General features: G+C 53.6%; 2 protein-coding genes across 4 annotated transcripts in view; both read right to left on the minus strand.

Moving 5' to 3' along the window:
• Positions 1–594: 594 nt before the first annotated feature.
• LOC112321914 (apolipoprotein L2) lies at positions 595–20,865 on the minus strand. 2 transcript variants are annotated; one of them, XM_024579528.4, is made up of 9 exons: positions 20,443–20,564; positions 20,014–20,112; positions 10,625–10,734; positions 8,184–8,304; positions 4,350–5,244; positions 4,050–4,259; positions 3,597–3,758; positions 2,368–2,493; positions 595–1,712 (listed from the first exon to the last, which is right to left on the minus strand). In XM_024579528.4, the coding sequence occupies exons 3-9, from the start codon at positions 10,653–10,655 to the stop codon at positions 1,413–1,415; spliced, it is 1,845 nt and encodes a 614-aa protein (XP_024435296.2). In that variant the 5' UTR covers positions 10,656–10,734; positions 20,014–20,112; positions 20,443–20,564; the 3' UTR covers positions 595–1,412. The 2 variants fall into 2 exon arrangements, with proteins under 2 accessions (XP_024435296.2, XP_045043022.2); XM_045187087.2 differs by lacking the exons at positions 10,625–10,734; positions 20,443–20,564 and adding an exon at positions 20,666–20,865.
• A 4,070-nt stretch (positions 20,866–24,935) lies between these two features.
• MYH9 (myosin heavy chain 9) overlaps positions 24,936–27,606 on the minus strand; it is an 88,340-nt gene continuing 85,669 nt past the window's right edge. For both annotated transcript variants that reach the window (XM_024579459.4, XM_045187194.2), the window contains exons 40-41: positions 27,393–27,565; positions 24,936–26,489 (exon numbers count right to left, since the gene is read on the minus strand). In XM_024579459.4, coding sequence (XP_024435227.2) covers positions 26,372–26,489; positions 27,393–27,565 — 291 coding nt within the window. In that variant the 3' untranslated portion in view covers positions 24,936–26,371. The remainder of the gene's footprint in view (positions 26,490–27,392; positions 27,566–27,606) is intronic.

Consider the following 27,606-nt stretch of genomic DNA (forward strand, 5'->3'; position numbering starts at 1 on the left):
GCAGACGCTGACAACGCTCAGCGCCCTGCAGGTGAAGACCACCAGCAGTCCCCTCTCCGGACACTTGCTCCCCATGGAGTGTCACATCTGGGGCACGAGGAGAACCGGCCATTGGAAGGTGGCTCTGGAGAGTCGGGCTCTCAATGAGATGTCCAGCGCTAGTGATGTGTGGGCCTTCGGCATGATGCCGTGGGAGCTCATGACGCTGGGCCAAATGCCCTGGGTGGACACCGTCCCCTTTGAGACGACCGCATGTCTGAGAGATGGTGACCCACAGCCCAACCTGTCACCTGTCCTGGTGACCTCTTTGCCGGCATGGCCTGTTGCTGGGCCTCGGACCCCGAGGAGAGGAGAGGCCCAAGTTCCAGCAGCCACTGCAGTGGCTCCCAGAGTTCCCTGCGGCCCTGGGGGCCTGGGTGTAGCTGTCCTCCCACAGCCCCACAGCATCCGGGGCAGGGGCCTGTCGTTCTCCCTGGGAGCTGGGCACGGACACTGCCCCGTCAGGTCACACCTGCAAAGCCCACTTGTCTTCCACATCGCCATGCCTTGGGGACGCTGTAGAATCTGAACTCAGTAAACCAGACATGATCCTGTTGAATATTTTCCCGATATCACTTTTATTAGGTTGAAGTGAGAAGGTTTTTGTAAATTTTGGCCCCAAAATTTTAAAACACATTAATTTTGGGCTAAGGGGAAATCTTCTAAAATAAACGACAGTTTACAAATTTGTTTAAACACTTAGAATAGTTGTCTTAGTGCATCTGCTCTTTAGGTTTTGACTGCATCAAGGTAATGTAGGAAATTCTCCCTTAAACTGTTAAAACTATTTGTCACAGGCCTTTGGAATGTCTTGTCGACATGCAGCAGTTCTTCTCAGGAAAAGAAAAACAGCGTAAAAAGCCGTGCGTTGCCTTGGACAGGAAATGGCAATATTGGAGGGAGGAGACTGAAAAGCTACGGGAAAGCAAGATATGTAAAAATACTTACTAAAAACAGAAACTGCCCTTTTGTGGAAAATTGTTCCTTTTCTATTTTTTAACAAAAAAGAGTTCTGCTTTTTTATTTTTAAGGAAATAGGGGTTGAGCTCATTGAAACATCCTGAATTTGGCAGAAATTCGCTTTTCCATGAGCCAGGAGGGTGTGGGGGGCAGGTCAGTAGTAAGAATGGCGACTGTGTGCTTCTCCTCTCTGGACGGGGTGACCTGACCCTCTCAGGAAGTGAAGTCCTGTTTCTGAGTCTGAGAATCCCTGTGATGTCACCCAGAACAGCGCTGCGCACACAGTGGGGGCGCGAGTTGTTGCAGTTAAAAAAATAAACTGGTCAATTTTGTACTTGTCTTCAAGGTATAACGGTATTATACTGGCATTAACGGTATTTTAAAACTCTTTCAAAATGAAGGATTTTTTAAAATTAAAAACTAGAAGAAGAAAAAACAACGGAAAGAAAAAGAAGAAGAAGAAAAAGGGCAGCCGTGCTGGAGAACTGGGCCACCAGGGAGGAGTGGCTGCAGGGAGCCCCGCCCAGGCCCCGGTGCCTGCACTCTGGCTCTCCCTCCTGCAACTTCACCTGCAGCGCCTGCAGCTGGGCCTCCACTCTCTCCCACTTGTGCTCTGAGTCCACTTTGGCCTGCAGCAGGACCTTCACCTTGTTAACCAGCTCCCCTCGCTCATTCTCCAGGGCCTGCTTGGCCTTCTCAAGATCGGCTTTCACCTGGCAGGGAGGAAGCAAAGGAGTGAACAGGGGTATCTGGGCCCTGCCACGAAGCTGCCCTTTCCAGTATCCCAGGAGGGACCACAGCGCTCGCATCCAACACCACCGCCTCTGAGGTCAAAGGGATGTTGGGGAAGTTGGGGAGGTGGCCTGCTGGCCAGAGTCCTGGTCTCAGAAGGCTCCCCTCTGATCTGTCCTCATCACTCTACTGAAAAATGACACCCAGCACGTGTCCCCCTCTCTGAGGACCTCAGAGCGGATGAGAACGTGCTTGGACATCTGGCCACGGAACTCAATGGCTATAACCTCACACTGCAGCTGACTGCCTGGAACCTGGGGACTGCTTCTGCATGTGCCTCCAGTGTGACAGGCAAGGGGACACTCAGGGCACAGGAGTCTGGGAGGGACCCCTCCTCTCCAGGCCTAGGTCCAGCAAGAGGTGGTGATCACACACGTCTCCTTTCATTCCAGGGAGCCCTGCTACTTAGTGAAGCCCTGAGGGGACTTCTGTCACAGAGAGCCACCCCCACTCATCCCTGCAGCTCCACTACTGTGTTTCTGTCCCCACCCAATGGTGGCCCAGGGGAGGCCCTGAGCTGCCCCTCCCACCAGAGGGCAGCGACCCTGAGTGTCCCGCCCCTTGGCCCCAGACCACCTCCTGCAGCTGAATCATCTCGGCCTCCATGCTCTTCAGCTTCTTCTTCTTCTTGGCCTGCGCCGGCATCTCCTCGCAGGAGGTGCACCTGTCCTCCAGCTTGCGCATGTAGTCCTTCATCTGGGCCTGGGGGCCGGGAGGAGACACTTGGCACAATCACCACAGTGGCCACCCACGTCTCACCTGCCCCGCCAGCCACCGTCCTACACCCTCCAGGGACAACCCCGAACAGGAGCCTGTGGCTGCTTTTCACCCTGACACCACCATTAACCAGCTTAACTAAAAGGGCAAAATATTAGCTAAAGCAAAATGTCCTGTGCCCTCCTCCATTTGCGCACTTCTAGGCCGTTAGGATCTACAAGCACACTCTGGGCGTGTGAGCACTGGCCGCAGTGGCGTGGCTTCCACTCCCTGCAGCTCCCTGGGCACGGGGCGGGGGGGGGGGGGGGGCCCCGCACTGCTGCACCATCCCAGGGCACGCCTGCTCCCCTGCCAGGTCCTCCCGACCACAGGGAGGGCGACTCCTTCCTTTGTCAGTCTCCTGCCGTGTGTTCTAATTCTAACACCTTTGTCAAGCAGCCTTTGGTTGCTGTGGTTGTTGCTGTTGTTTCACATGAAATCCCACATCGCAACCCCCAGTGTCAAAGGCTGAGACGCTTGTCAGTGTCAGCCAGATGCTAGGAGGAGACTGCCACCGGCCAGCGGGAGATCTGCACCCTGTGACCTCGCCAGACATGGAGATTTATATTTATTCTCATTTCCATGGATTTGCTGGGTATGATATGATAATTCACAGATCCTTTAATTTGTCACTCCTTAAGTAGGGGTCAGGTGAGAATATCCCAGGATGTCCCCGCTCCGGCTGCTCCTCTGAACCTTCAGCCCCAACCTTCCATCATCGCCCACTAGGCTGCACGGGGTCACCCGGGGGCCACAGCAGGTTTCTCCTGAAAATGCGCCACTAGGTGACTACCCCCCAACTCCATGCAGAGCTGGGTGCACACACTTCATTCTTCAGTGGACTCAGAGGTTTGCTCTCAGACTATTTCCCCTCAGCCTCTAGCCTGAGTCTCCATCATGAGATGGGCTAAGGGCACCAAGGCCTTCCCTGGCTAGCAGAGGGCGGCCCTTCCTGGCGTTCACTGGCCACCCCACTAGTGTCCCAGCCCCACGCTGAGCCCAGGGCCACCGAGTCCGGCCAGATCTGGTTTGGGCCGGGCTGACATCACCTGCAGCTTTCTCAGCTGTTTGATGGCTTTGTCGCGGTTCTTGTTGGCAGAGTCAATGTGGGCCTCCAGGTCCTTCAGGTCCATCTCCAGCTTCTTCCGCGTGGCCATTGCCATAGAACGCTGCTTCCTCTCATCTTCCAGCTCTGCCTCCATCTCCCGCACCTGCGGGGAGACACTGGCAGCTCCAGAGGCTGGACCACACACAGACCCGACTGCAGCTCGGAGCCCAGGTGGCTTCGGCCCAGTTCTTGGGATCTATGAACATTCTCATAAATGAGAATTACCGAACAAGAAACCACTGATAGAGTCACGACTTCCCCACATTTCCAGAGGACAGAGAACTAGAAGAAATGGTTCAGGAGCCCTGGACAACCCAGGTGGAGGAAGGAGAGAAAGGACACCTGCCAAAATGTGGGCGGTCCCTCTACAGTGGGAGCTGTAGGGACATCTGACCTGTCTGACCAGCTGCCTCTTCTCCTGTCTCCACATATCCCAGCCCAGCCGGTTCCACTGGAACTGGGCTTTCATGGCCTGCAGGTTCGCCCTCAGCCTCTGGTTGGCATCCTCGGCGGCCTGAAGCTCGTCCTCCAGCTCCTCGAGCAGGGTCTTCATCTCTTCCACCAGCTGCTGCAGGGCCCGCTTAGACTTCTCCAGCTTGTATACCTGCACCCGTGGTCCCCAAGGTCCCTGACTCAGTGTCTGCTCACCTGCTAGTCCCCTGCACCCTCCCCCTCAGTCCCTCCCAGTACTCACGCTCTTGCTCACGTCATCCTTGCAGCACATGAAATCCTGCAGAATCTTGTGAATCTGGGTGAGTTCCTTCAAGCTCCTCTCCAGCTCCCGGGCCTGCTGCCTCAACTCTTCGGCTGACTGTGCCTTTGCCCCCTCATGCAAGTGCTTTGCCTCCTTCACAGTGTAGTACACATCCACCAGAAGGAAGGCACCTGCAGTGACCAAACTGAACACCCTGGCGCCTTTGGTCATTGCCAGAGCGGTGCCCCCGAAAGCTTTCTCTTCCTGCAGGCTGCTTCGGATTGGGATGTTCCCTGAGGTCATGAGAACCTTGGCCTCTGCTGCTAAGAGAGGGTTGGCTCTGGCCAGTTTGTAGGCACGGACGTTCTTCACAATGGCCCGCAGGGATTCGATGCACTTTGCTACTAAGAAAACAATTAGGGGAGCACTGTAACTTGCAACATCCATGGCCACGGTCTCTTTGTGGGTGGCGGTTGACAACAGACAACTGGCTTTTGCTTTGGCTGACTTGTTCGTTGCGTATTCCACGATGCTGGTGGACACGCCAGTCACAGTGGCTGCCGTCCCAACTCCTGCCCCGGTTGCCATAAGCACCAGACTGGCCCCTGCTGTCACGGGGGCCAGGGAGATGCCAACAATGGTCAGAATGCCGGACACAGCGCCGGTGGAACTGGCCACCACTCTGGAGATGGTGCAGCGCCTGTGCACCTTGTCAACGCTGTCTGCCAGTGCGTGGAGCTTCGCTATGCACTCCTCGAGCTCCTGCTCCACCTGAGGAAACTCCTTCCGAACCATCTCCCTAAGCATCCGGTCATCTGACAGCAGGTCTTCGTCCTCCATGGCCATGAGGCCTTTCAGCTGCTTCAAGTCTCCATATAGCGCATCCGCCTCACGCCTGTAAGGGGGAAGGTAGGAAAGGCAGTTCACGTCTCTATAAATCAGCTCTGTAAGGTCCATCTCGCACAATTACAGAGCTCTGACCATAAACCAAACAGAAAAGATTGGACAAATGAAGAGTTGTTTCTTTCAACATTAAACACGTACTTTGTACCTTTACATGCTCCACAGGACTTACTCAATCAGGGATAGATAAGGGAGAGTCCTCCTAGCATGCTCTGAGGCGGGAAGTTGCTGGTGAAGGTGGCTTCTCACTCAAGGGCAGGTCGACCTATCGTCCCCTAAGTGATCGCGCACCGGGGACTCCGAGGGCGAAGAAGGGAGAGTGGGGTAGGAACCGAGACGCCCTCATTCGCAGAACCCTAGAGTGCGGGGCACACGGAACCCGACCACAGGGAGGTCTGCCCTCAGCCTTAGACTCTGGGTCCCCAGAGTGTCCTGACTGATCGGAACCCTTGTGTGCCTGGCATGTGGCCACTGGGCAGTCTGACAAGGTGATGTAGGATGGAGGCTTTGGGTCACATGGTATCACTTGTGCCCTAAGAAGGAACTAGAAACTAAAGACATCCGTTAGGCCTCCCGGAGGGGCTGCAGACTCAGGTCAGCCATGTGGGCAGCATGCGATCAGCCCCAGGAACCCTCTGCTCACTGAGGCTCAGGGTGAGAAAGACCCTTTGCCAAATGTATATTGGGCTCTTCTGAGCTCTCTTCTCAACTAGGCCTTGACCTTGGCCTTCCATGTTCTATCCTTGACAGCCTATATCTTTCTGACTTAGCAAGAATCCTGCTAAGCCAGGTCAGGGAGTGTCTCCCAATTTTGATGCCTGATGTCCTGTGATAGCTGATCAATTCCTCTTTCCCCAACTCTGGTGCCTCAGTCCTTGACCTGCCTATAGCAAGGACCCTGTTAGGTAAGCTTAGCAAGAGTCCACTGGCCCCATGACACCCCCTCTTAGTAATTTCCCACCCACCGTCCCCCCACTCTGCTCTTTGGCTCAAAAGCCCCAGCGGTCTTTGCTGCATTCAGAGTGGAGCCCCGTCCTTCTCCTCTGCTGTGAGAGTTGGGACAGGTGCTGCCGTGGGCCTGGGTGAGAGCTTCCCTACATCTTAACAAGGGTCGGAATGATGACTCTTTTCCAGAGCCAGCTCCCCTGGCTGGCAATGCTTCGTGCGTATAGTCACAGTTGAATGTGAGATGGTGAGGTGCCCGGGGGACAATGGAGGCTTCACATGCCACACCCTCCCTGATTCTGCCCCAGGCTTCTCTCCTGCAGCTGTGACCTGTGTCCTTCTCTGTCACCAACTAACTGCGGGTGTGACAGCTTTTAGTGAGTGCTCTGAATCCTTCTAGGAAGCTGTTGACCTGAGAGTGGTGTCAAAAGGAAGGGCAGTATCGGGGACTGTGCCCTCCCATTTGCATTGTGGCAATTTGGGGAACTTTGAATTAAACAGTTAAACTCACAACTAGAAGGGAACTTAATGGTCATTTTGCCTGGCATCTGCTCTCTGCCAAGGCTGATGCCATTTGCCCTTCTCAGCTGAAGGTCACTGGGTCCAGCCACAGCCTCAGTTGAGAGGGAAGCTGGAGATCTCCTATTGACCTTGGTTCCACTGGACTCTCCAGCCCCCCACCCAGCACCCCCGACCTCTCAGGTGTCAACAGCCTAACTCACACCTTCACTCATGGTGGTTTCACGTGTGTGCATATCAAGGCCATGTCCAAGCTCATGGAGCCTCTAAGAGACACAAGGGACTTTGCGAACCACATATATGACTAGCTAAGCCTGACACCTGCATTGGGACGAGTGGGGCCAGAGGCACTTTCCTCTCTGGTGGGGACTTGCAAGTCCATTGGAATCACTCAAGTTACACAACGGCCACAGCCACGCATTCTCATATTAGAAGCTGACACACATTCTGCTTCCCCTGGTCAGGGATGACACCACACAGAACAGAAGAGGGTCCCCACTGGCAGACAGGACCCCAGCGTCCAGGCAGGTTGTCTAGGACATTGTCTCCCATGCCCTCTATTCCCAGCAGTGAGGGGACCAAATCAGGAAGGGAAGAAATGTCCCCTCCCATGCACAGACAACCACAGGGCCCCTGGCTCTTCAGTTTCTGCCCTACGTGCCTCAGCAGCCTCCCTGTAGTCCCAGCCCCACTGCCAAGTCTTCCTTCCTACTGGTCCTCCACCGGGACCCCCACCCCTGTTCCTCCCTGAGCCTGGTCCAGGTCTCTCTGGCCCCTGGACAGGATGAGTGTGCTTGCACCCTCACCCTTGACCCCGCAGTGCACCACAATCCTGTCAGATGACCTGAGCCCAAGTCCCAGAGCTGGGCGAGAGAGAGTCAGGACTCAACCAGCTCTGCCCAGCTCCTCCCAGGTTCTCCGCCGCCTGAGCCAGCAGCAGCCCCCGCCCCCGCCCCCCCCCCCCCCTCCCCCCGCACCGTGTGCACCAGTCCTCACTGAGGGCGAGAGCGCCCTCTAGCCAAACCCCCAGGGACACCACATGCACCAGGATGTACAAGGCCTGTCCCCAAGCAAGTCCTGCTTGCCTCTCATCTCCAGGAGGAAGACTCTTGGCCCCTGTGTTTTCCAACAATCTTTCTAAAAGTTCAAGTTAATTGAGCACCTACTATGTGTCAGTCCTTAGGGTAAACAGTTTACATGCATCATCTTATTCTCCTCACAATGAGGCTGAACAGATGAATAAGACTGTGAGTCATTAAGAAACCTTCCCCCTGCGGGTTTCGTCTCTTGTCAACCTGAGGCCATCCACTGCCTACGAATGGCATGGAGGAAACCTTCCCCACGGATTGTTGAGAAGAAACATATTCGACCCCAACCACAGGATCCTGCCTGAAGGAGGTGTGCCTGGCAGAGTCAGCTACATCGGGGGGAGATCTGGTGACAGTACGGGCGTCTCCCGGAGGTTACCTGGGCAGGTTGGCCGCGCCCACAAATTTCTCCCAGACTTCACCACTCAGCAGGCGCTGCAGTTTCTCTATGTTCGTCAAGTCCAGTAAAAACTCAATGGCAGGAAGAAAGCCCTCGCTCTCTAGATGGACACAAAAGAGAATAAGGTGAGAAAAAATCGTGGTAGAATGTAAATGGTGTTGAGTATAAATCAGGTGGTTAAATGTTAACCTTCCTGAGCTGCTGTCACCTAAGGTACTTTTGATGGCTCATGTGGTGTTATGGCCTGAACTGTGTCCCCAAAATCCTTATGTTCAAGCCCGGACCCTCCCACTATGTGACTGTTTTGAAATTACCTTTAAGGAGATAGTTAGGGTTAAATGAGGTCATATGTGTGGGGCCATAACCAATGTCACTGGTGTGCCTCCGGGAAGACAGACAGACACGGGATCTCTCCTCTCTCTCTCACCCCCTCCCACACCCCCACCCTGTGCACACAGGACAAGCCTGGAGCATGGGGGGGACAGAGCAGGAGAGTCGCCCTCTGCAAGCCAGGAAGCAGAGGCTCCCCAGCGAACGGCCCTGTCAGCACAGCGATCTGGGTCTTCCAGCCTCTGGGATTAGCCGTCTGATCCCTGGGATCTCGATGTGTTCAGGAATCCGGACTCGCTGGTCATTCAGAAGAGAGTCTGGGGTGCACGTGGCGTATGACGTAGCGCCTCCAGCAGGGCCTGGGCAGCACCCAGTGACAACTGCATTCCTGCTGCGGCAGTGAAGCCAGTCTCATGCACCTTACATGGGATACATCCGGTAGCGCCCGTCAATAGTCTCCCGTCAGCGCAGAGCGAGATGGCTGCCCAGCTGAGATGCCAAAATCGCGCGGCTCTCAGGGCTTTGGGGACTGTGCCACAGCAGCTGAGAGGCTGGGGACTAGTGTGTGTGCTGTGTGTGCAGAGGCGCGAGGAGAGGTGTGTTTCCTGCTACACTCACACAAGAGGCGTTGTTCCCACAGCAGAGAAAGAAAGAGGAAGTCAGGGTAAGTGAAGGCCCAAAGTCAGCAAGCAAGCAGAGAGCTCCGAGGTTGAATCCGAGGTCAATGTCAGACACTTCTTCACGTTAATTTGGTGCCTCCTTATGTTTTAAAATTCATGTGATTTCTTCATTCTGCACTGTAGTATACCTGTGTTTATTTTTTAATTTAAACATATTTCGGACCCCACACCACTGATTTCAGTGAAACTACCCTGCCAACAGGATTCCTCCTGCTACTCACAGAAGCCCCAAGACGGGCGGCAGAGGGGATGTCCTTTTCTTTGTGAGATTTTACCTTTTTATTTTTAGGGAGAGTAGAAGGGAAGGAGAAGGAGGTTAATGTTTCTCTCAAAAAAGTAATTGAACGCCTCTCACTAACACCAGGACCAAGGACCGATTCCACAACCCACGCATGTGCCCTGACGGGGAATTGAACCCGTGACCTTTCACACTGAAACACGACTCCCAACCCACTGGCTGCACATGTCAGTGCTGGAGGGGGGTCATCAGAGAAGTAGGTGTTTAGACCTCAGCTCTAATGCTGCGATCAATCAATATCACCTCTGTCCCCTCCAGGTGGGTCACAGGGCACCCACCTCCCCAGTGGCACCTGTGGCCTCTCGCTAGCTGATGTCTTCAGCAGGAGATCATCTCATACATTCTCAGGAATCCACCAGCTCTAGTCCTCCCTCTGGGATCCCAGAGTCTGCTCAGGAGTCCCTGGCTTCTGATCTGTCCTCCCCTCCCTTCTCCGGCAGCATCAACAAGAAATTTCTCCCCCTGGCCCCTCCTGGGAGGGAGGCTTGGCTGCACGGCAGTGCAGTGCTGATCTGGGTGGGTGCAGGGCCGTTTGTTCTTTTCCTTGGTTCATTCATAGGGAGAAAGGAAACCAGGTCTTAGAAGGAGGGAACCCAGACCACTCAATCTGTGTATGTATTGATGGGGGAGGGGGCGGGGTGCAGATAACAAAGCTGACCTCTGTAGACCCATCGAGATCCATATAGACAGCTCCTGCCTGAGACAGTCATACTGCTAAGCTGGTGTTTACAATTGGCAGCACAGGTTGGGCATTAACACGGCTGCGCAGGTGGAGGTGCTGCAGACAGGGAAGGCCTCCATCTGGAAATAGCAGGTTCCAGGGAGAGGGGACCAGAGACTCCCAACTGCCTGCGGGCTGTGCTGGCCTCTTCGGAGTCATTGGATGAGAGTGGGGAAGGGAGGCCGTGAGCACCCTGAGGGCAGAACCAGGCAGGGCGTCCCCCACAGTCTCTGGGTTGAGGGAACTCCCCTTGGCCCTGTTGGGGGCTCGGGGTACCTCATCAGCCCCCTTCCAGGTTCCTGAATCCTGTGTGGTTAAACTCAGCCTGGAAGCACCACCCTCAGTTCTAGGTCACGAGTAGGAACCAGCCAGGGAAGAGGGCGCTCACTACCTGGGTCGACCTTGCCAGCTTCTGAGGTCATGGTGTCAGCAGTGGGATCGCGGAGCTTTTCCCTTCAGCCCACCCGTCGGTGTCCCACTGGAAGGAGGCGGTGCTTCACCCTTGGGGAAGAGAAAACAAATTGTGGATGGAATGTGAGCCAGCTGTGGGCACAGGGAGCAGCGAGGGGCCGGGTCTCCGGCGGCTCCCTCTGGGATGGACACAGGTGCCGAGTGGACTGAATCCAATGTGTCGCTCTGCCCGCTGCGCTTTCAGAGAAGTCGCTCACCTCCCTCCAGCGCACTCCTGCCTCTCAGTAGGGACAGAAGGAGAAGACACCCAGACAGGAGACAGACATCTGAGAGGTAACAAAACCAAACTCGGAAGAAAAGATGAGAAGGAATGTTTCGGAGATTTCTCGAGGCTGGAACATTTGTGTTTAAAAAGCGATAAAATTAACATTGACCGTGATCTATGGCAGGGCCCCTCCCTAGATCCCTCACCAAGGACTCGCACCCAATTCGAGGGGTGGGCACCGCTGTGCCTCCCGTCTGACTGGGGAGGGAACCACCACGAGTCCAGGTTTTCACCTGAACTCAGGTTAACGCAAGTTTTCACAGCAGTGCTGGAGCGGGCACTTGAACCCCTGTCCCTCCGACCCGGACCCCACGTCTGTGGGGACCACGCTCTACTCTCTCCGATACACCACGTGCTCACTAGTGTGCATCTGTTTATTTGTCCGTGACCCTTCTCACTCCAAAACTGCCTTGCACCCTATGCCCCCGTGTCTGTCTTGATACATTTCCTGGTGCTGTCGCTTCCCAAAGCCTGCACCCTCCTTGTTTCTGCAAGGTCCTTGTCCCCTAGGGGCCTGGGGTCCTGCTACCCCTGCCCCATCCCTGAGCCCTGCTGTCGGGGGCCAGGCCCTCCTGAGGGTGCCCAGTCCCCTCAGCTGTCCTCCCCCACTGCTGGGCCTTAGCCTCTTTCTAATTCTTGATGAAAATAGTGCAAAAACATTCCTCTTACCTAAAACTCTGCCTGCATTTGAGACTCCTTGCCCCGAGATAACTCTAGGTGTAGAATGACTGGGCCAGAGCGTATCGACACGTAAAGGTTCTTCCCCACCTCAAGCCACACTTTTATGCAAACAAAGTGCACCCATTTACATGTATCCTCACAGGATAGGAGGGCGTCTGCCTCTTCTATCTTCTACTTCCCGGTTGTCTTTTTTATTTTTCTTAATTACTTTATTGTTGTTCAATTACAGCTGTCTGCATTTCCCCCCCACCACTGCCCCCGCACCCCAGCCAAACCCACCTCCCTCCCTTGCTTCCACCCTCCCCCTTGGTTTTGTCCATGCATCCCTTATCAGTTCTTTCTTAAATAAACAGATCTCTCTATTTAAAAACCTTTCTATTTTTAAATTTTTGATTTGTTGATTGTAGAGAGAGAGAGAGGAAAGGAGGCAGGAAGAGGGGGAGAGAGGGAAAGAGAAAATAACATTGCTTTATTGTTCCACTTATTTACACATTCATTGATGGTTTCTTGCATTTGGTATGTGTCCTGACCGGGGACCAAACCCAAAACCTGGTGTATCTGGATGATGCGCTAACCAAGAGAGCCAGCCGGCCAGGAGCGCACATTAGGTTACTAATTCTGTAACTTAGGAGGTGGTTGTAGGCTCTATTAGAGCTACGCTCCCGTAGTCACCATTCGTGGGATAATTCTTACAATCAGATCTGCCACACCCATAGCTTTTGCTAACACTGGGCTTCTTTCCGTACCAGTATATATTCTGTTTCGAATACCAGTGGGGCAGAAATCCACCTTCAAAACCTGAGAGTGCACCGAGCATCCACAGTAGTAAAAAGAAATTCTCCTTTTGCAGCCCTATAACTGAAAAGCAAACCAAGATGAGAGGGTTAAGCATATTTGATAGGATTTCCATTTTGAAAAGTCACACTGTTCTTTCTTAATAAGCAAACCGAAGAACTGACTATTCTGGAAAGCACCAAAGGTGTGGTCCAGCTGGCACCCAATCCAGAGGTTTCCTCACAGCATCTCCATTAGAAGCCTGCCCTGCCAGCCCTGTGCTTCGTTCGCGTTAGTGTTCCCTGAGACTGGCTGGGCCCGCTGCTGCCACTCAGATATTTGCTGGAGGGGTTCCCTTCCGTGGCCAACCTGGGACAGAAAAGCCTGATCTTTTCCCAGCACAGTCAGAGGCAGCCCCAGCCCTGTCACACGCAGCACCACGCGCTCTTTTCACCGGTGCCTGTGGCCCCAGCAGACGCTCAGTGCTGGCTTTTAAGACATTAGAGCCACTGCTGCTTGAAAAAAGGCAGACTACGTGTCCTGTGGGCTGTGAAGCCAAGGACTGCCCTTCCTCTCTTGCTTTTGCAGGACTCGAGCATGTCACCACCCTCTTAGTGACCTTTCCCCTCAAGGCTCAGGCACTGCTTCCCCTGGTTTCTCTGCTGCTGAAACAGAGGTGGGCAAACCTCGTTCCCGATCCTTCCTTGCAGTGAATGATCACATCAGGCTGGAGGTGCCTGGTGGTCATGTCAGGGAACGCGCCGGCCCCCTACCCTCCACCCTGCCAGCCCTTCCCCATCCGTGTCCAGATGGGGAATTACCCACCACTTTAGGTTTGGGGCAGAATTATAATGAGGTATTATCTAGTTGTTCATGCCCCTTTAAGGCAGAAAGAGCTTCTTTTTGTTTTGATTCCAGGAATAAGATTGAAAATTCCTTCACTTATCAACGTGGGTGTGAACTCACAAACACCACAGCACTAGGCTGGGGGTGCGGTGGTGAACCCTCGTCTTCCCGGGTTCTTAGGAAAGAAGGATACATAAGTACCCTAGAGAAGGGTTTTCACATGCAAAATAGGAAATAAACAATGTGACGTCATTTAACCTTGTAATTCTTCTAATGAGCAATCAGAGCTCCCAAATCAGCATACAAATGGAAAAAAAAAAAAAACCACCCCAAAACCAAAGCCCCAAAATAGTACATTACCAATGAAGCCATTCCACTCCTTCACTCACTGTAGTTTGAGTGAACGTGTCCCCTAAAGAAATTTTCTCTGAACCTTCCCCAGACTGTCCTACTAAAACCAGAGGACAGGTCAGTATTGATTTGTCCCAGGCATCTCTGCTAGCAGTCTGCGGACAGATAATGGGAAGCGGGCCCTAAAGATCTATCCCTCAAGTCCCTCCACAATGCCCCAGGCACTTGCCTCCCTGCCTCTTACCCCCTGGCCTTTGTGTGCCCCTCCCACTCAAAGGCACAGTCCCTCTGCAGTAGCCAGCTCAGCCCTTGGCCGGGACCAGGCCTGTGACTTACTAGTCCATTCCCTTCCTACTGCTAATGCTTAGGAAGCGACTTGGAAGCACGCTGGGCAGAATGAGTTTATTTCTCCTTCTGCCCTGTTTAATTCCTTCACGGTTGTTTTTAATACTCACCCAGGGATATGTTTAGAGAGAGGAAGAAGGCAGAGAGAGAAAGAGAGAGAGAGAAATATGGATGTAAAAGAGAAACATGGATTGGCTGCTCACATACACACCCTGACTGGGGATCAAACCAGCAACCTAGTTATGTGCCCTACCTGGGAATTGAACCTGCAAACTTCTGGTGTACGGGTAAAAAAATTTCTTATGGTAAAAACGCACAGCATGTAATTTCCCATCTTAACCGTTTTTATGTGTGCTGCTCAGGATTAAGTACATTTACGCTGGTGTGCAACCAGTCTCCAGAACTCGTTTCATCTGTCAAACAGAAACTCTGTACCCACTGGACCGGAACTCCCCATCCCCCTCCGCCCAGTCCCTGGAAACGGCCACTCCGCTTCCTGTCTCCATGGAATCATACAGTATTTGTCTTTTGTGATGGCTTGTTTCACTTAGCACAATGTCCTCAAGGTTCAGGCATGTCGTAGCATGTGCCGGAATGCTTTTCCTTGTTAAGGCAGTAATGTAGAGATGAAAGAAAGAAAGAAAGAGACAGAAAGGGAAGAAGAAAAGAAAGAAAGAAGGGAGGAAGGAGGGAAGAAAGGAAGGAAGGAAGGAAAAGGTTTTGAGAGTACATTTTTAAAAGCCGGGGACTATGAAACAAGGAAGGGCTTAGGACAGAAGAAGCAACAGGAGAGCCCAGGCAACGCTGCCGTAGCTCACTGGGATGTCAGAGAAAAGGGAACTTGGAGACAGGGCCACGGGGTTATCCCGGGAGATGCTGCCATGCCCGTTGCTCCCCTGGCAACAAGTCTCAGAGGGTCCCTTAGTGTTTAGGAGATGCTCACCTGTGGGGGAAGAAAGTCATGGGCAGGCTCCCATAGGGGAGAGCGCCAAAGAAGTAATTTTTTTTAATTTCTAGAAAAGTTTATTCGAGACAAACTGAGCAAGCTCTCAAATGCTCTAGAGAACAACCGTTTGCACTTTCTTTTATGCATTTGAAGTTTGCGGGGGAGAACGACACAAGGAAGATGGGAAAAAACAAGGTGGGGACCGGAGTGCAGGAGAGTTAATAAGATTATCCGCTCTGTTGAGGGTGATTATTTCATAGGTGCATGAACCTAGATGCACAGAAACAATGGACGGGGCTTGCTTAAGGAAAAGGTAACCCTTTTACTAAAAAGCTACGTGTCTGGGCTGTGACTACCCACCGTGACCTCCCAGTGGGAATTTGTGATCAGATCACCCTGGGAAGCTACTTTCTGTAGAACCCCCTTTCTACCCCCCCCCCCCCGCCCAGTTCTTCCTTTTGTCCACGAAGCCATGTGCAGGATGCACGGATGAGTGTGGTCTCAGCACTTGAAGGCTCATTCTGAGGAAGTGTCAGTGTGGACGTTGGCCTGACCCCTGGGGATGGGGCGATACTGTCACCATGGGTCTGAGTTGAGGCCGAAATGGCCCCACACAGGAAGGGGAGGTGAACGGCAGGCAGTCCAGTCATATGGCCTTCACTGGGGAAACACACGCTGGATCATTTCTATTCTATGAACTATCTTGATTGAAACAGATCTTTCCACAGGGAGGGCTTCTCTCGGTTCTGTCTGTGACTGTCTTGCTTTGGGAGACGAGGGAAGAAAACAAAGGTTGATTGAGTTTAGGCACTATTTTAAGAAGGCAAACAGCATTTCTCAGCCCCTCCTGAGGCCTGCCTGACACTATAGCAAAGGGACTTATAGGTAGAATAATCGCTAACAATAAGGGAGACTTACGTGAGTGGTCTTTGCTTTACCCCCATAATGCTATAAATTATAACTCATATTCTCCCAATAACCTTTGAGTGAGGTGTGCGCCGTTTGCGACTGTGAACACAGGGCCCTGTCTACTCTCTGCTGCTCCTCCTGTCTCTGGGTCCCTCCATCCACCAGCACAGCTGGGCTCAGTCCTCAGGGGAGTCCCATCAATGGGCCGTATTCACTGGCAGTTGAGTAATTCCATTTGTTTTCCTGCCGATCTTGATGAAAAGCTCTTTCTGTCAGAAAACAAATAAAACTAGGACTTCCAGCCAAGAAGGAGGCGTAGGTAGATACACTTCCCCTCCTCACACAACCAAAAGAAGGGTAACAACAAATTAAAAAAAAATAACTAGACTTGCCACAAAATCCAATCATATGGAAGTCCAACAACCAACGAGTTAAAGAAAAAACATTCATCCAAACCAGTAGGAGGGGCTGAGACTGGCAGTAAGGGTGCAGAGGACTTGCAGCAAGGTGACGTCTCGAGGACCGGGGAGGGAGAGACCGTGGCTGGCTGACTCGGTGGTCTCACATTTCAGTGCAGGTAAATGGGGAAGAACAACTGGGGAGTAAGACAGACGGTGCAACCCAGGGTTCCAGTGCGGGGAAACAAAGCCTCAAACCTCTGACTATAAAAACCTGTGCGGGTTGAGGTGGCAGGAGAAACTCCCAGCCTCACAGGAGAGTTTGTTAGAGAGACCCACAGGGTCCTAAATCATACATAAACCCACCCACCTAGAATCAGCACCAGAAGGGCCCAATTTGCTTGTGGTAGCCGGGGGTAGGGGGTGACTGAAAGCCCTCGAGAGCTCAGCAAGCAGCATTGTTTCCTCTCTGACCCCTCCCCAACAGGCAGTGCTAAGATGCAGCTCTGTGGGTTGCCCCGCCCTGGTGAATACCTAAGGCTCCGCCCCTTACTAACATCACAGGCATGCAGAGACCAAAAAAAAAAAAAAAAAAAAAAGCCCAAATGAAAGAACAGATCAAAGCTCCAACAATAGAACTAAGCAATGAAGAGATAGCCAACCTATCATATGCAGAGTTCAAAACACTGGTAATCAGGATGCTCACAGAAATGGTTGAGTATGGTTGCAAAATAGAGGAAAAAGTGAAGTCTATGAAAAGCAAAATAAAGGAAAATGAACAAGGAACCAACATTGACGGGAAGGAAACCAGGAATCAAATCAATGGTTTGGAGCAGAAGGAAGAAATAAACATTCAACTGGAACACAATGAAGAAACAAGAATTCAAAAAATGAGGAGAGGCTTAGGAACGAACCTCCAGGACATCTTTAAATGTTCCAACACCCGAATCATAGGGGAACCAGAAGGAGAAGAGGAAGAGCAGGAAACTGAAAACTTATTTGAAAAAATAATGAAGAACTTCCCCAATCTGACAAAGGAAATAGACTTCCAGGAAGTCCTGGAAGCTCAGAGAGTCCCAAAGAAGCTGGACCCAAGGAAGCACACTCCAGGGCACATCATAATTACATTTCCCAAGATTAAAGATAAGGAAAGAATCTTAAAAGCAGCAAGAGGAAAGGAAAGAGTTACCTACAAAGGAGTTCCCATTAGACCATCAGCTGATTTCTCAAAAGAAAACTTGCAGGCAAGAAGGGGCTGGAAAGAAGTATTTGAAGTCATGGAAGGCAAGGACCTACATCCAAGATTACTCTATCCAGCAAAGCTATCATTTAGAATGGAAGGGCAGAAAAAGTGCTTTCCAGATAAGGTCAAGTTAAAGGAGTTCATCATCACCAAGCCCTTATTATGTGAAATGTTAAAGGGAGTTACCTAAGAAAAAGAAGATAAAAAATATTGACAGTAAAATGACAGCAAACTCACAGTTAATAACAACCACACCTAAAACAAAAACAAAAGCAAACTAAGCAAACGAGAACAGGAATAGAATCACAGAAATGGAGATCACATGGAGGGTTATCAGTGGGGACGGGGAGAGAAGGGGAAAGGTACAGAGAATAAGTAGCATGAATGGTAGGTAGAAAATAGACAGGGGGAGGGTAAGAATAGTGTGGGTAATATAGAAGCCAAAGAACCTATATGTACGACCCATGGACATGAACTAAGTTGGGGGAATGATGGTGGGAGGGGGTATGCTGGTGGGAGGGGAATAAAAGAAAGAAAAAAGTGGGACAACTGTAATGGCATAATCAATAAAATATATTAAAAAAATAAAAAAAAGAAAACAGATAAAACTAGGACTTGGATTTCTCACAAATTACCCCACTGCTTTAATGTATTCTTGACAGTCCCGTCACGTTTCCGGCAGTTCCGTTTATTCCCCCCGTCTCCTTCCTGCAGCCACGATGTTTTCATATGAGGAGGAAGAGGAACAGCAGAATGTAAAAAAATATGGGTCCTTCTGTTAAAATATGATGATGATGGGGGGGCCTTGAGCAGGACACTTGGAAGCCTCCCCTCCCCCAGAGCGGCCAGCCCAGGTCTGGGGCTCCTGCCCAGTTCCCTCCAGCCCCTCCCACTGCTGCTCACCGAGGCTAAGGGTGCTGCCCGCACTGCCTGGAGGCTCCTGTGCCGGCACAGGAGGGTGCTGCTCTTTCTGACTGCTGTGGGCACCCACGGAGTGTGTCCCCCGTTAGCAAGAAGATGAAGATGGAGTCACAGAAGTGGAAGTGGAGAGGAAAAAGAAGAAATAAAAGCTTCTACAAAACCGATCAGTTGATGGATTGATCAATCCCAGAGGAATCTGAAAGTGAACCGGAAGGAACAAAGTACAAATGTGGGGGAAGAAATGTTAAAACTAACACTGAGTTGCGGAAACATTTCTAATCAAGGCACAAATCCCGGAAGCCACGAAGGGAGAGTTCGATTGATCGGACCTCTAAAAAATTAAAACCGCAAAGGCTACACAACCCAGCCAGACGCGCGGGAGACCACGAGCCCCTGTGAGCAACACGCCCGTACACAAACAGCGACTGTCCCCCTCCCACCAGAGCCTGCAGGTTCGCGTGAAATGACTGACGCCGAGACTTTTACAGCGGCTGGCAGTGTCGTCCTTACACCAGAGATGGCTGGGGGCTCGATTCCGAGTGCGGCACATACTTATTTTCGGGTCGGTAGCTGGGTGGGGCACGGTCGGGAGGCAACTGGTCTATACTTCCCTGTGAATCCATGTTTCTCTCCTCCCCACCCACTTCCTCCTCTCTCTAGTTAATAAGCATATCCTTTAGGTGAGGGTAAAAAAAATAAATAAATAAATAAATAAATAAATAAATAAATAAAATGCGTGAGTAGTAGGAACAAATAATTCTCAGGGAAGTGACCTGCCCAGTGTCACGCAGCTCCTGGAGGGCAGAGTCAAGGTCAACACCTTCTGACGCTGGTATTTTGGGAGGGAAATGTGGTTTTAATAATGCAAAAGGTTCCAGGTTTGTCTCTGCCGGTGTAACACCGAGAGCAAAGCTCAGGCTCCTCTGCTCGCAGTCATGCCCACAGTTGGTTGGCTGAGATGAGAGCCGGTGTCAGACAGCACGCCCTCCTCGCTCCCTGCTCCTGGGGCCACCTCTCACTTCTCCCCGCACCCCACGGCCCTGAACTGAGTTCCAGCCACAGGCAGGGAAGCAAAGCCCGGCCATCTTCCTGCTCAGTCTGCTCTCATGGTCCCCCCGGCTGGTCATTCCCCGCTCAGGGCCTCCGTGTCCCCACAGGGCCCAGCACTGAGCTGACAGGGTGGGAGAAACAACCTCTCAGATTCCTGAGTTCTCAAAAGAAACCCTTTTCCCCCATCAATCTCAGCAGCAGCCCCGCGGGGCAGCTTCAGGGCAGCCAGGCCACCAGGAAGGGGGGCTCTGACTCACCTGCCCTCCTCCACCTCCTCTGCTTCCTCCAAGTCACCCCAACACCCACCTTCTTTCTGGGGTCCCTAGCCATGTTTCAGGTACACCAGGACCACGAGCTGAGTAGGGGCGGGGGGGGGGGTAGTTTTGTGAACCCATCTGAGCCGTTTCTCTCCTCTCGTGTTTACAGCCACGGGGGAGGGAGGAAGCCCTCAGACACACCTGGGGGCAAATCCAGGCTGAGTTTCGGTTTTCCCTCATCTCTAAAGGGGTGACGACAGTCCCTGTCTCAGGGAGTTGCTGTGCGGACAGAAGACGGGGGGCTCCTACCCTCCCCAGCTTACCAAGGAACCGTCCTCTGGCTGAACGGGAACGAGATCCAGGTGCTCTTAGCCACACAGGTCCACTCGCCCGCTGTGTCGGTGCACAAACCAGAACCTCTTCTATTCTCAGAAGTTACAGGAAACAAAAGTGAAAGCAATGCCCCAATTCCGAGAAGCTCACCACCGAACAAACACGTCACCCGAAGAGCTCCACTCCACGCTGGTCACACCCGCCTTGCTGACCTGACAACCCCAGGTCAACCCCAGAGGGGCAACCCCAGACCTGACGCCCAGGGCCTGCTCGGCCAGCCCATCCTGCCTCCGGCTGCTGGAAGGAAGACCTGTCCCCAACAGACTGTGGGACCCTGGGCACATTGCCCGCTCCTCCCCAGGGGCTTGTACCCAGACCCCCCGCCCTCTCATCCTCCCCACAGCCCCCCAAATGCCTGCCTTGTTCTCTCGTTCCCCTTTCTGTCAGCAGCGTTCGGCACGGTCGCTGACACTGCAGATGCTTGCTGCGGACCTGCTGTGCTGCCCCGCGCTCTTTCTGCTAGGGAAGGCCACATACAGGCAGCTTCCAGACCTGTTTTACACGGGCCCTTCTCCCAGCAGCACCAGCTTCTACCACCTGGAAAAATGACGTTCATCTTTCTAAGCCCAAATCAGGTATCACCTCCTCCAAGCAGCCCTCCAGCATGTATTCCACAGGGTCCACTGCCCCTGTTGGCTCTGCTCCCATGGCACCTGGGGGTGGGGCCTGAGCCCTCAGCGGGGCCACTGTGGAGACGTCTCCCTGACCCCATTTGATCAGGTCTGTCTTTAGACTGTCCCTGGTGGCAGGGGCAGTTCCTTTGGTCTTTGCGCCCATCCCTGGTGGTAGATGCTGTTCGGGTACGCACAGAAGTTCATGGGAGAGCGCAGCGGGGATGCTGCAGCTTTCCCTCCTGGCTCGCTTCCTCTCCATGACAGATCTCTTCCTCTCCAAACAAGACTTTTACAGGAAGGCTATTGTCAAGGGGGCACAGAAAGGTCTGAAAACAGGAAGCAAGCCTGTTTTCCTGCCTAGTGTTACAATGTACTGGGACACGGGGGACCTAAGCCACCCCCTGTGCTCCAACAAAGAAGGCATTCGTCACACACTGAATACCTGAAGCAACTGAGGCATAGCCACAGGCATCCTGCTGGAAAGCCTTTGAATCCTCACTGTCCATCCCCTCTCCCTCCAGCTTCTCCGAGGCACAAGGCCCATAAATCTCCCAGACTTTCTGTCTCTGAATCAGACATCCCTGAGCAGAGGACATTGTCTTGCAAACACCTGTACCCTGGACACCTGGGACAGGTCAGCAGGGTGACTAGCCCTCCCCAGGGGTCTGCTATACACCCTTGAAAACCCTCCCACCTTTTCCCTTGCTGCCGTAGTCAGCTCGGACTCTGCCCGCTGGATCTCACTGTCCCACCTCGAATAAAAGCCCGTAATTGGATCTTTTTAGCTCCTGGTCCTTTCTTAGCCCCCTCAGCTACCTAACGCCTGGCTCCCGAGCACAGCAGCCACCATGCCGAAGGGCTGAGGGTGCGCTGGGCACCATGCAGGCACCTGCATGCCTTTCCTATTCAATTCTCACCCCAGCTCCAGGAATTATCAGCCCCATTTTACAGCTAAAGTGACTGGAAGGACAATGACCCCCAGCCTGTAGGTCATGCAGTTGTTGGGCTTTCCTGCCTCGCCCCAGGCAGGGGCGCTGGGGCTGGAGTGCACCACAGAGGCCACCCCGGCCCATCCATCGGGGCCTGTTCATTACGGGCAAAGGTCCGTGGGCCACCACGGCCACCTGTCCCCTGCTCTCTAGGGAGGGACAGCAGAGTGATGGACAGTGTTGCGTAAGGACACACCCCAGTCTGCTCTTGTACTCACCCCACAGACCGTGCCAGGAATGTGGCCTGCTTTGCGGGAGAGGAAGCCGAGGGGAGGGGAGGGGAGAGGCTGTGGCTTTCACCAGGCAGCTCAGGGGAGGGGCCCAGACTCAAACCAAGGGTCCCATTTGACCTGTGACACTTGTTTACAATTACTTTTTGCCATTTTCCCCCCGGCTTCCCAGTTCTTCTCCCTTTCTCTAGCACGACCGCAGCTTCACACCCAGACAATGCCCGTGTGAGAGGCGGAACTCAGTTACACACCCATTGGAGCTGCGGTCCCGTTCCGTAGGCACCCTCTGGAAGGAATGCAGAATGGACTCCAGACAGACCTCCGTGGCCTTGAGGGACACGGTCTCCTGGAGGCACAACCAAGGTGGGGGCTCCAAAGCAAGCTGAGGTGAGAATTAGGCATCTCCTGACTCCAGGGTGGCGATCACCCCACTTAGGGACCAAAGACCCAGTGACTAGTAAATGGGACTCAGCTGGACATTCAACATCACAGAAGGTCACCTGGGATGATGGCAGCCTCAGAGTCGGGGTCTTGGCCAAAAGCCTTGGTCAATGAGCAACTTTCGGCCCACTGTGAACAAAACCCCGACTCAGTGGAAAAGTAACCCCAAAATTGCTTAGAAAGGCGTCTGGCCTGCGCCACCAGCATCACCTGGTGGAGGCTGGAGGAGTCAGCCACCCAGAGGCACCCAGCGTGCACCCTCAGCCCACTCCGGCCCGGCCCGGCCCGGGCTCTCCCACACGAGGGGAGGCACGCGTGGCTCACACACATGGGACATTGTGAGTTTTGTGTTCCAGAACAGGGGCCCTATCTCCCTGTCGCCCTCCCTTTCGTAGGGACGGTGGGGGTGGGCAGGGAGCCTCACGCTGACCGTGACAAAGGGGCTGCTTGCAGTCATCCGAGCCGTGAGCAGAGACCGGCACCTCGGGCTGCGGACACGGGACCTACCCCCACGCCAGCGGCACCTGGCGACACTACAGGGAGTGGCCACCAGTCTCAGCCACTCGTTGCCCAGCTGCCAGCATCTCCAGGGAACATTCCTACTTGTCTTTGGTCAGGTCGTAAAATTGGGCCCAAGTGAGTAAGAATCATCAGCTTCGGAAGGGTTAGGACTAAGTGTAAATATGACAAAAATCAAACTCATAATTTTAGTATTTTTATGTTGAAGTCAAGACAAATACTGTGTGTTTAATTTTAATGTACATGTATGTTCACAAGAATTGGACACATTCTCAGAGTTAACAGGTTTTGGATTCCAATTTAAAACAGGGTATTGAACAATTTATCTAGATGAGTGATTTTAAGTTGGAAGGCATCCTGCTACGTAGTAAGGATGCTGCAAAAGCGCCTCAGTCCAGGGAGAGGAGGCAGTCTCAAGTTCCGCAGAGCCCAAACAGGAGGGGTAAGGAGGGGCTGTGAACACTGGCACCTCCGGTGCGGGTGCCTGCCTCTGTTCCAGCTGTAAGGAGACCCTGGGGACTCTTGTCTGGCCTCAGAAATAATAGCACCTGGCCTCTGAGAAAAACAGCTGGGCTGGGCTCCTCAGAGAGCACTCACAGAGGTACACTGCACCCCCACAATTCCACCTCTGGGCACCAGCCCCAAAGCTGAAAGCAGGGTCTCAAAGGGCTATCTGCACACTCACATGCACAGCAGCATGAGTCACAGAAGCCGAAGGTGGGTGGGCCCATGCGCGCGCGCGCACACGATGGCAGAAAAAGGCAGATCCGCACACGCTGCCGCCCCGGGGATGAACCCTGAGGACTCTGCCCTAGCGCAGCAATCCAGTCACTAACAGGCAAAGGCCACGTGACTCCAGTGACCTGAGGTGCCTGGACGGTGAGGGTGACAGACAGTTGTCAGGGGCTGGGAGGGGAGGGGATGTGGGGAGTTAGTGTGTCCTGGGGACAGAGCTCCTCCTCTGCAGACAGATCTGTGAAGGGCCGTGGTGACCGCACAGCCACCTGATGACCTTACTGCCACCAAACTGCACCCTTCAAAATGGGTCAGATGGGCAGTTTGGTTACGTACCCTTTCATGGTTTTTAAAAATGTAAATAATCCTTAAAAAGCCCAACTCTTGTGGGAAAAATAACAGGGCCTGAGCCCTTTACACTTCATGAAGCGTTTTCACACACAGAATCGTTAACTGCTCCAACCTCCTGTGATGGGAACATTCATTTCTCGTTTCTAAAAGGAAAGCTAAGGTTCCAACGAGGTGAATGACTTTCCCAAAATGTGGGGAAGCTGGGCTGGTGTGACTTTTCTTTAGTTTTGTTTTCGGGACTATGCCACGTTCCCAGAGCACGAGAAATCCTTAGAACCCTCAAGCATTCTGAAGATGTCATTTTCTCCCCTAACTCTCCCTGCTGGCTCCAGACGCGGCAGAAAGCTTCCACCCGCCTTGTTTGAGGTCACAATGAGCTGGGGAAGCTGGAAGCCAACCCAGAATGGGTGATGTGACAAGGACCATGGCTGGAACTTCAGACTGGAAAACCCAATGCCCCTGAAAGCTAGCAGCTGCCCCTAAGCCCTCTGGGGCCTGGCCCTGCCTACCTCCCATGGCAGCTGCTGCTGCTTCCTCCCCAGGGGAGAAGGTGCGCCTTCCCCATGAAGAACGTCAAACAGTAGCCCAGGGCTCGCTGCTTGCGTCCAACGTTCAGTCAAGTGGCTGCCACATCCCTACTCTAAGGAAAAATGTTCCTCCCTCCCCCCACCTCTTGCAACTGTGGGGACATCAGTCTTCCTGAGCCGTGTCTCTACCTTGTGCCAGCTCAGTGTCAAGCAGAGTAGGTACTCAGTAAACAATGAACCAAGGCTTACGAGAGCCACCCTCAGCATCCTTGAACCTGGCTGGCCCCGCCTGCCTTTCTAGCGTCCTCCCTACTCAGGCCTGTGCCCCAGCCACACTGCAGCACTGGAGGCTTCCAGGATGCACAAAGCGGGTGCCCACTGCCAAAACAAAGCCCACTGCCTTCAGGCCGCCCTCTGCGGCAGACGGACACCACGAGACACGAGGCTCATAGCACATGGTACTCTTTATTGTGATGCTCAGTGGAAAACATCTGTAAACCAGCTTCCTGTAGTGGTGACGGCTGCAACACACGCTAAGGCACTTTTATTCTATAAAATAGGGGTGGGGCTGGGAGTGCCATTCACTCCTTTGTGACAGCAACTGGGACCTGAATTCAGAGCTTTGTAGGCACATGCAGCTTGAACACAGCTTCATGATTTGTTGAGTTTGTTTCCTTTAAAAAGAATGCCTTCTTTGCCATAAGTAGGTCTAATGCAGCATATACAAAACAGGAGTACAGGTCAATTCAGCAACCAGTGTAGACCAGTGTAGGGCACGCTACTCTCTTCTAACCGTGGTTCCAAAGGCAGGCAGTGATAAAGACTGGGGAGTCTATCAATGATCACAAGAAGGGGGAAAAGAGGAAACCTTTTTTTTTCTTCTTTCAAAAAACATCTGTGCAGGTGGCGAGGTCTTCCACGATACCGAGTCGACGGTGCAGACAAACCACCCCCGGGCCCCCGTCCTGGGGTAGGTACAGGATGCTGTGGGAGGGACTCTGGCCCTGTCTGAAGCGCTGGCTGTCAAACTTGGGACAAGTCCCTTAACCATTATGTATATTTGGTCCCCAAGAGTGTTGGGAGAAGATACTGCTGGCCTTTCCAGCTTGGCCCCTCGGCCCTGTCTGCTTGGCCCGATGACCTTGCGGTGACAGGGCCGGCCGGCTGCCCTCGGCAAAGGAGGGACGGGGCCATCATTGCACTTGAGACGTCTTAGGGTCAGGAAGGGGATGGGGCGCTGCCCGGTGCGAGTGGGGAGGGGCTACCTCCCTGCCCACGCCCAGCATTCTGTGCCCTGCACAGAGGTGGCACCCCTGGGCCTGCCCTCACCAGGCCACCCAGAGCCCCCGGGAGGGGGGCTGATGGGGCAGAGGGTGTGAGGTCACCGCGTGTGATTGCCAACAGCAAAGATGGGGGTAGGGGAAGAGCTGGTGGCAGAGGCGGGGAAGGTGACCACTCTTCTGGGGTGCTGGGCTCTCAAAACTCCTTAGGGTGAATAAAAATAGATTCGTAGAAAACTCTCTGGCCCACCCCAGTGGCCTCCCTTCTTGCCTCGCCGCCTTGTGCTTTTGGCAAGAGAAGGCCGAAGGTCCAGCAGGCCACTCATTCCTGAGCCCGGGGCCCAGGACCCTGACTCTTTGGTATCGGATTCTGGGGCGCAGGGGAGGGGAGCAGGCGGGGCTGCAGCAGAGAAGCCAAAGGCCCTCAACAAGGCCTGGGGGGGCCGAGGAAGGGAGCGCAGGCCTGAGGTCCCCAGGCCTGGGGGGAAGGGTTGAGAGTTTGGTCACAGCAGTCCCAAGAAGGTGGGGGGCTAGGAAGGGGAGGCGGAGTCATCCCTTGGTCGGTTGGTCGGTCTGTCCTTCTTGGGCAGCAGGAGGAGAGGTTATTCGGCAGCTTTGGCTTCAGCCCCATCGGCTTTGCCGTCCACCTCCTCATCCGAGCATTCGCCAGCGCCTTTCCGGGCCATTCGGCGGGGCACGACAAATGGCAGGTCCCCACGCCTGGGGGCAGAGGCAGAGGTCAGAGGGCCTGCCAGGGTGGCCCAAGCACAGCTCACACATTCCGCAGCGAAGCTTAGAGGGAAACTGGTGCCTAACATCCCATGGGAGAGACTACACAGGGCCTCTGGGCCACTGCCTCCAGCCAGGACAGGGCAGCTACCAGAACAGGCCCTTAAAGCTTCCCCTTCAGCCCACGACACTAGCAAACACCTCCAGGAAATCAGGACAGATGAAAAGGGGGAAAGGCAGGAGAATAGATGGAGTCGCCTCCCAAAAAATGCCACCCTTTGCGCAAACTTAGCATAAAACAGGGGAAACCGAGAGGTGCGGGAAGCAATGTTCGAAGACCAGCGTGTTCTTCCATCACACGTAGAAAATGAACATTAAACACGGACTAGAGTGTCCGCTCTTGTTGATTTCATGCTTTACAAGAGGACTGTTGTGAAAAGGAGGCAGAAATGAGGATGGGGGGTGGGGAAAGACCCCTGCCTCAGCGATCTCCCACTTCTCAGATGTCAACACTCCCTGGAGAAACGCAAGGAAGCCCCTCCCTGTCCAGCAGGCCCAGTAAGGTGACAGCAGCCTCTGCCAGCGAGTGCTCTCTAGGCCCCTGGGATGGGCCAGGGCTGCCTCTGCACATCAGGGTGGGAGCAGCGCGCGAGCAGACTTCCCAGCAGGATGGGCTGAACGACCCAGAGTTCACGGTTTGTGCCAAAGGCTGGGCCGTAGCCCGGGAGGCAAGAAGAACCCGGAGGGGCAGCGGCCCTGAACAAGCACTTTCTCGCCTCAAGAACTGTGCTCCCCGGCGTGCAGTTGAGGAAGGGACCGCCCTCACTGGAGCTTCGCTGTCTACACGTGCCGTGCACAACGAACATGCGAGGGGCAGGTGGAGGCAGGGCTCACCTGAGCTTGTTCTTGAGGGAGCTGACCTCGCGGTTCATGGCGTCGGCCGTCTCGGTGGCATCCTCCAGCTCGCGCTGCAGCTTCCTGCGAGAGGCGTTGGCCCGCTGGGCCTCCTCCTCGGCCTCCTCCAGCTGCCGCTTGAGTTGTTTCAGGCGGGTGGACGCCTTGTCAGCCTGTGGAGAGGTGTGGCCCAGGTTAGGGGCTCTGGGAGAGT

This window comes from Desmodus rotundus, chromosome 3 (genome assembly GCF_022682495.2).
Source record: "Desmodus rotundus isolate HL8 chromosome 3, HLdesRot8A.1, whole genome shotgun sequence".
Lineage (NCBI taxonomy): Eukaryota > Metazoa > Chordata > Mammalia > Chiroptera > Phyllostomidae > Desmodus > Desmodus rotundus.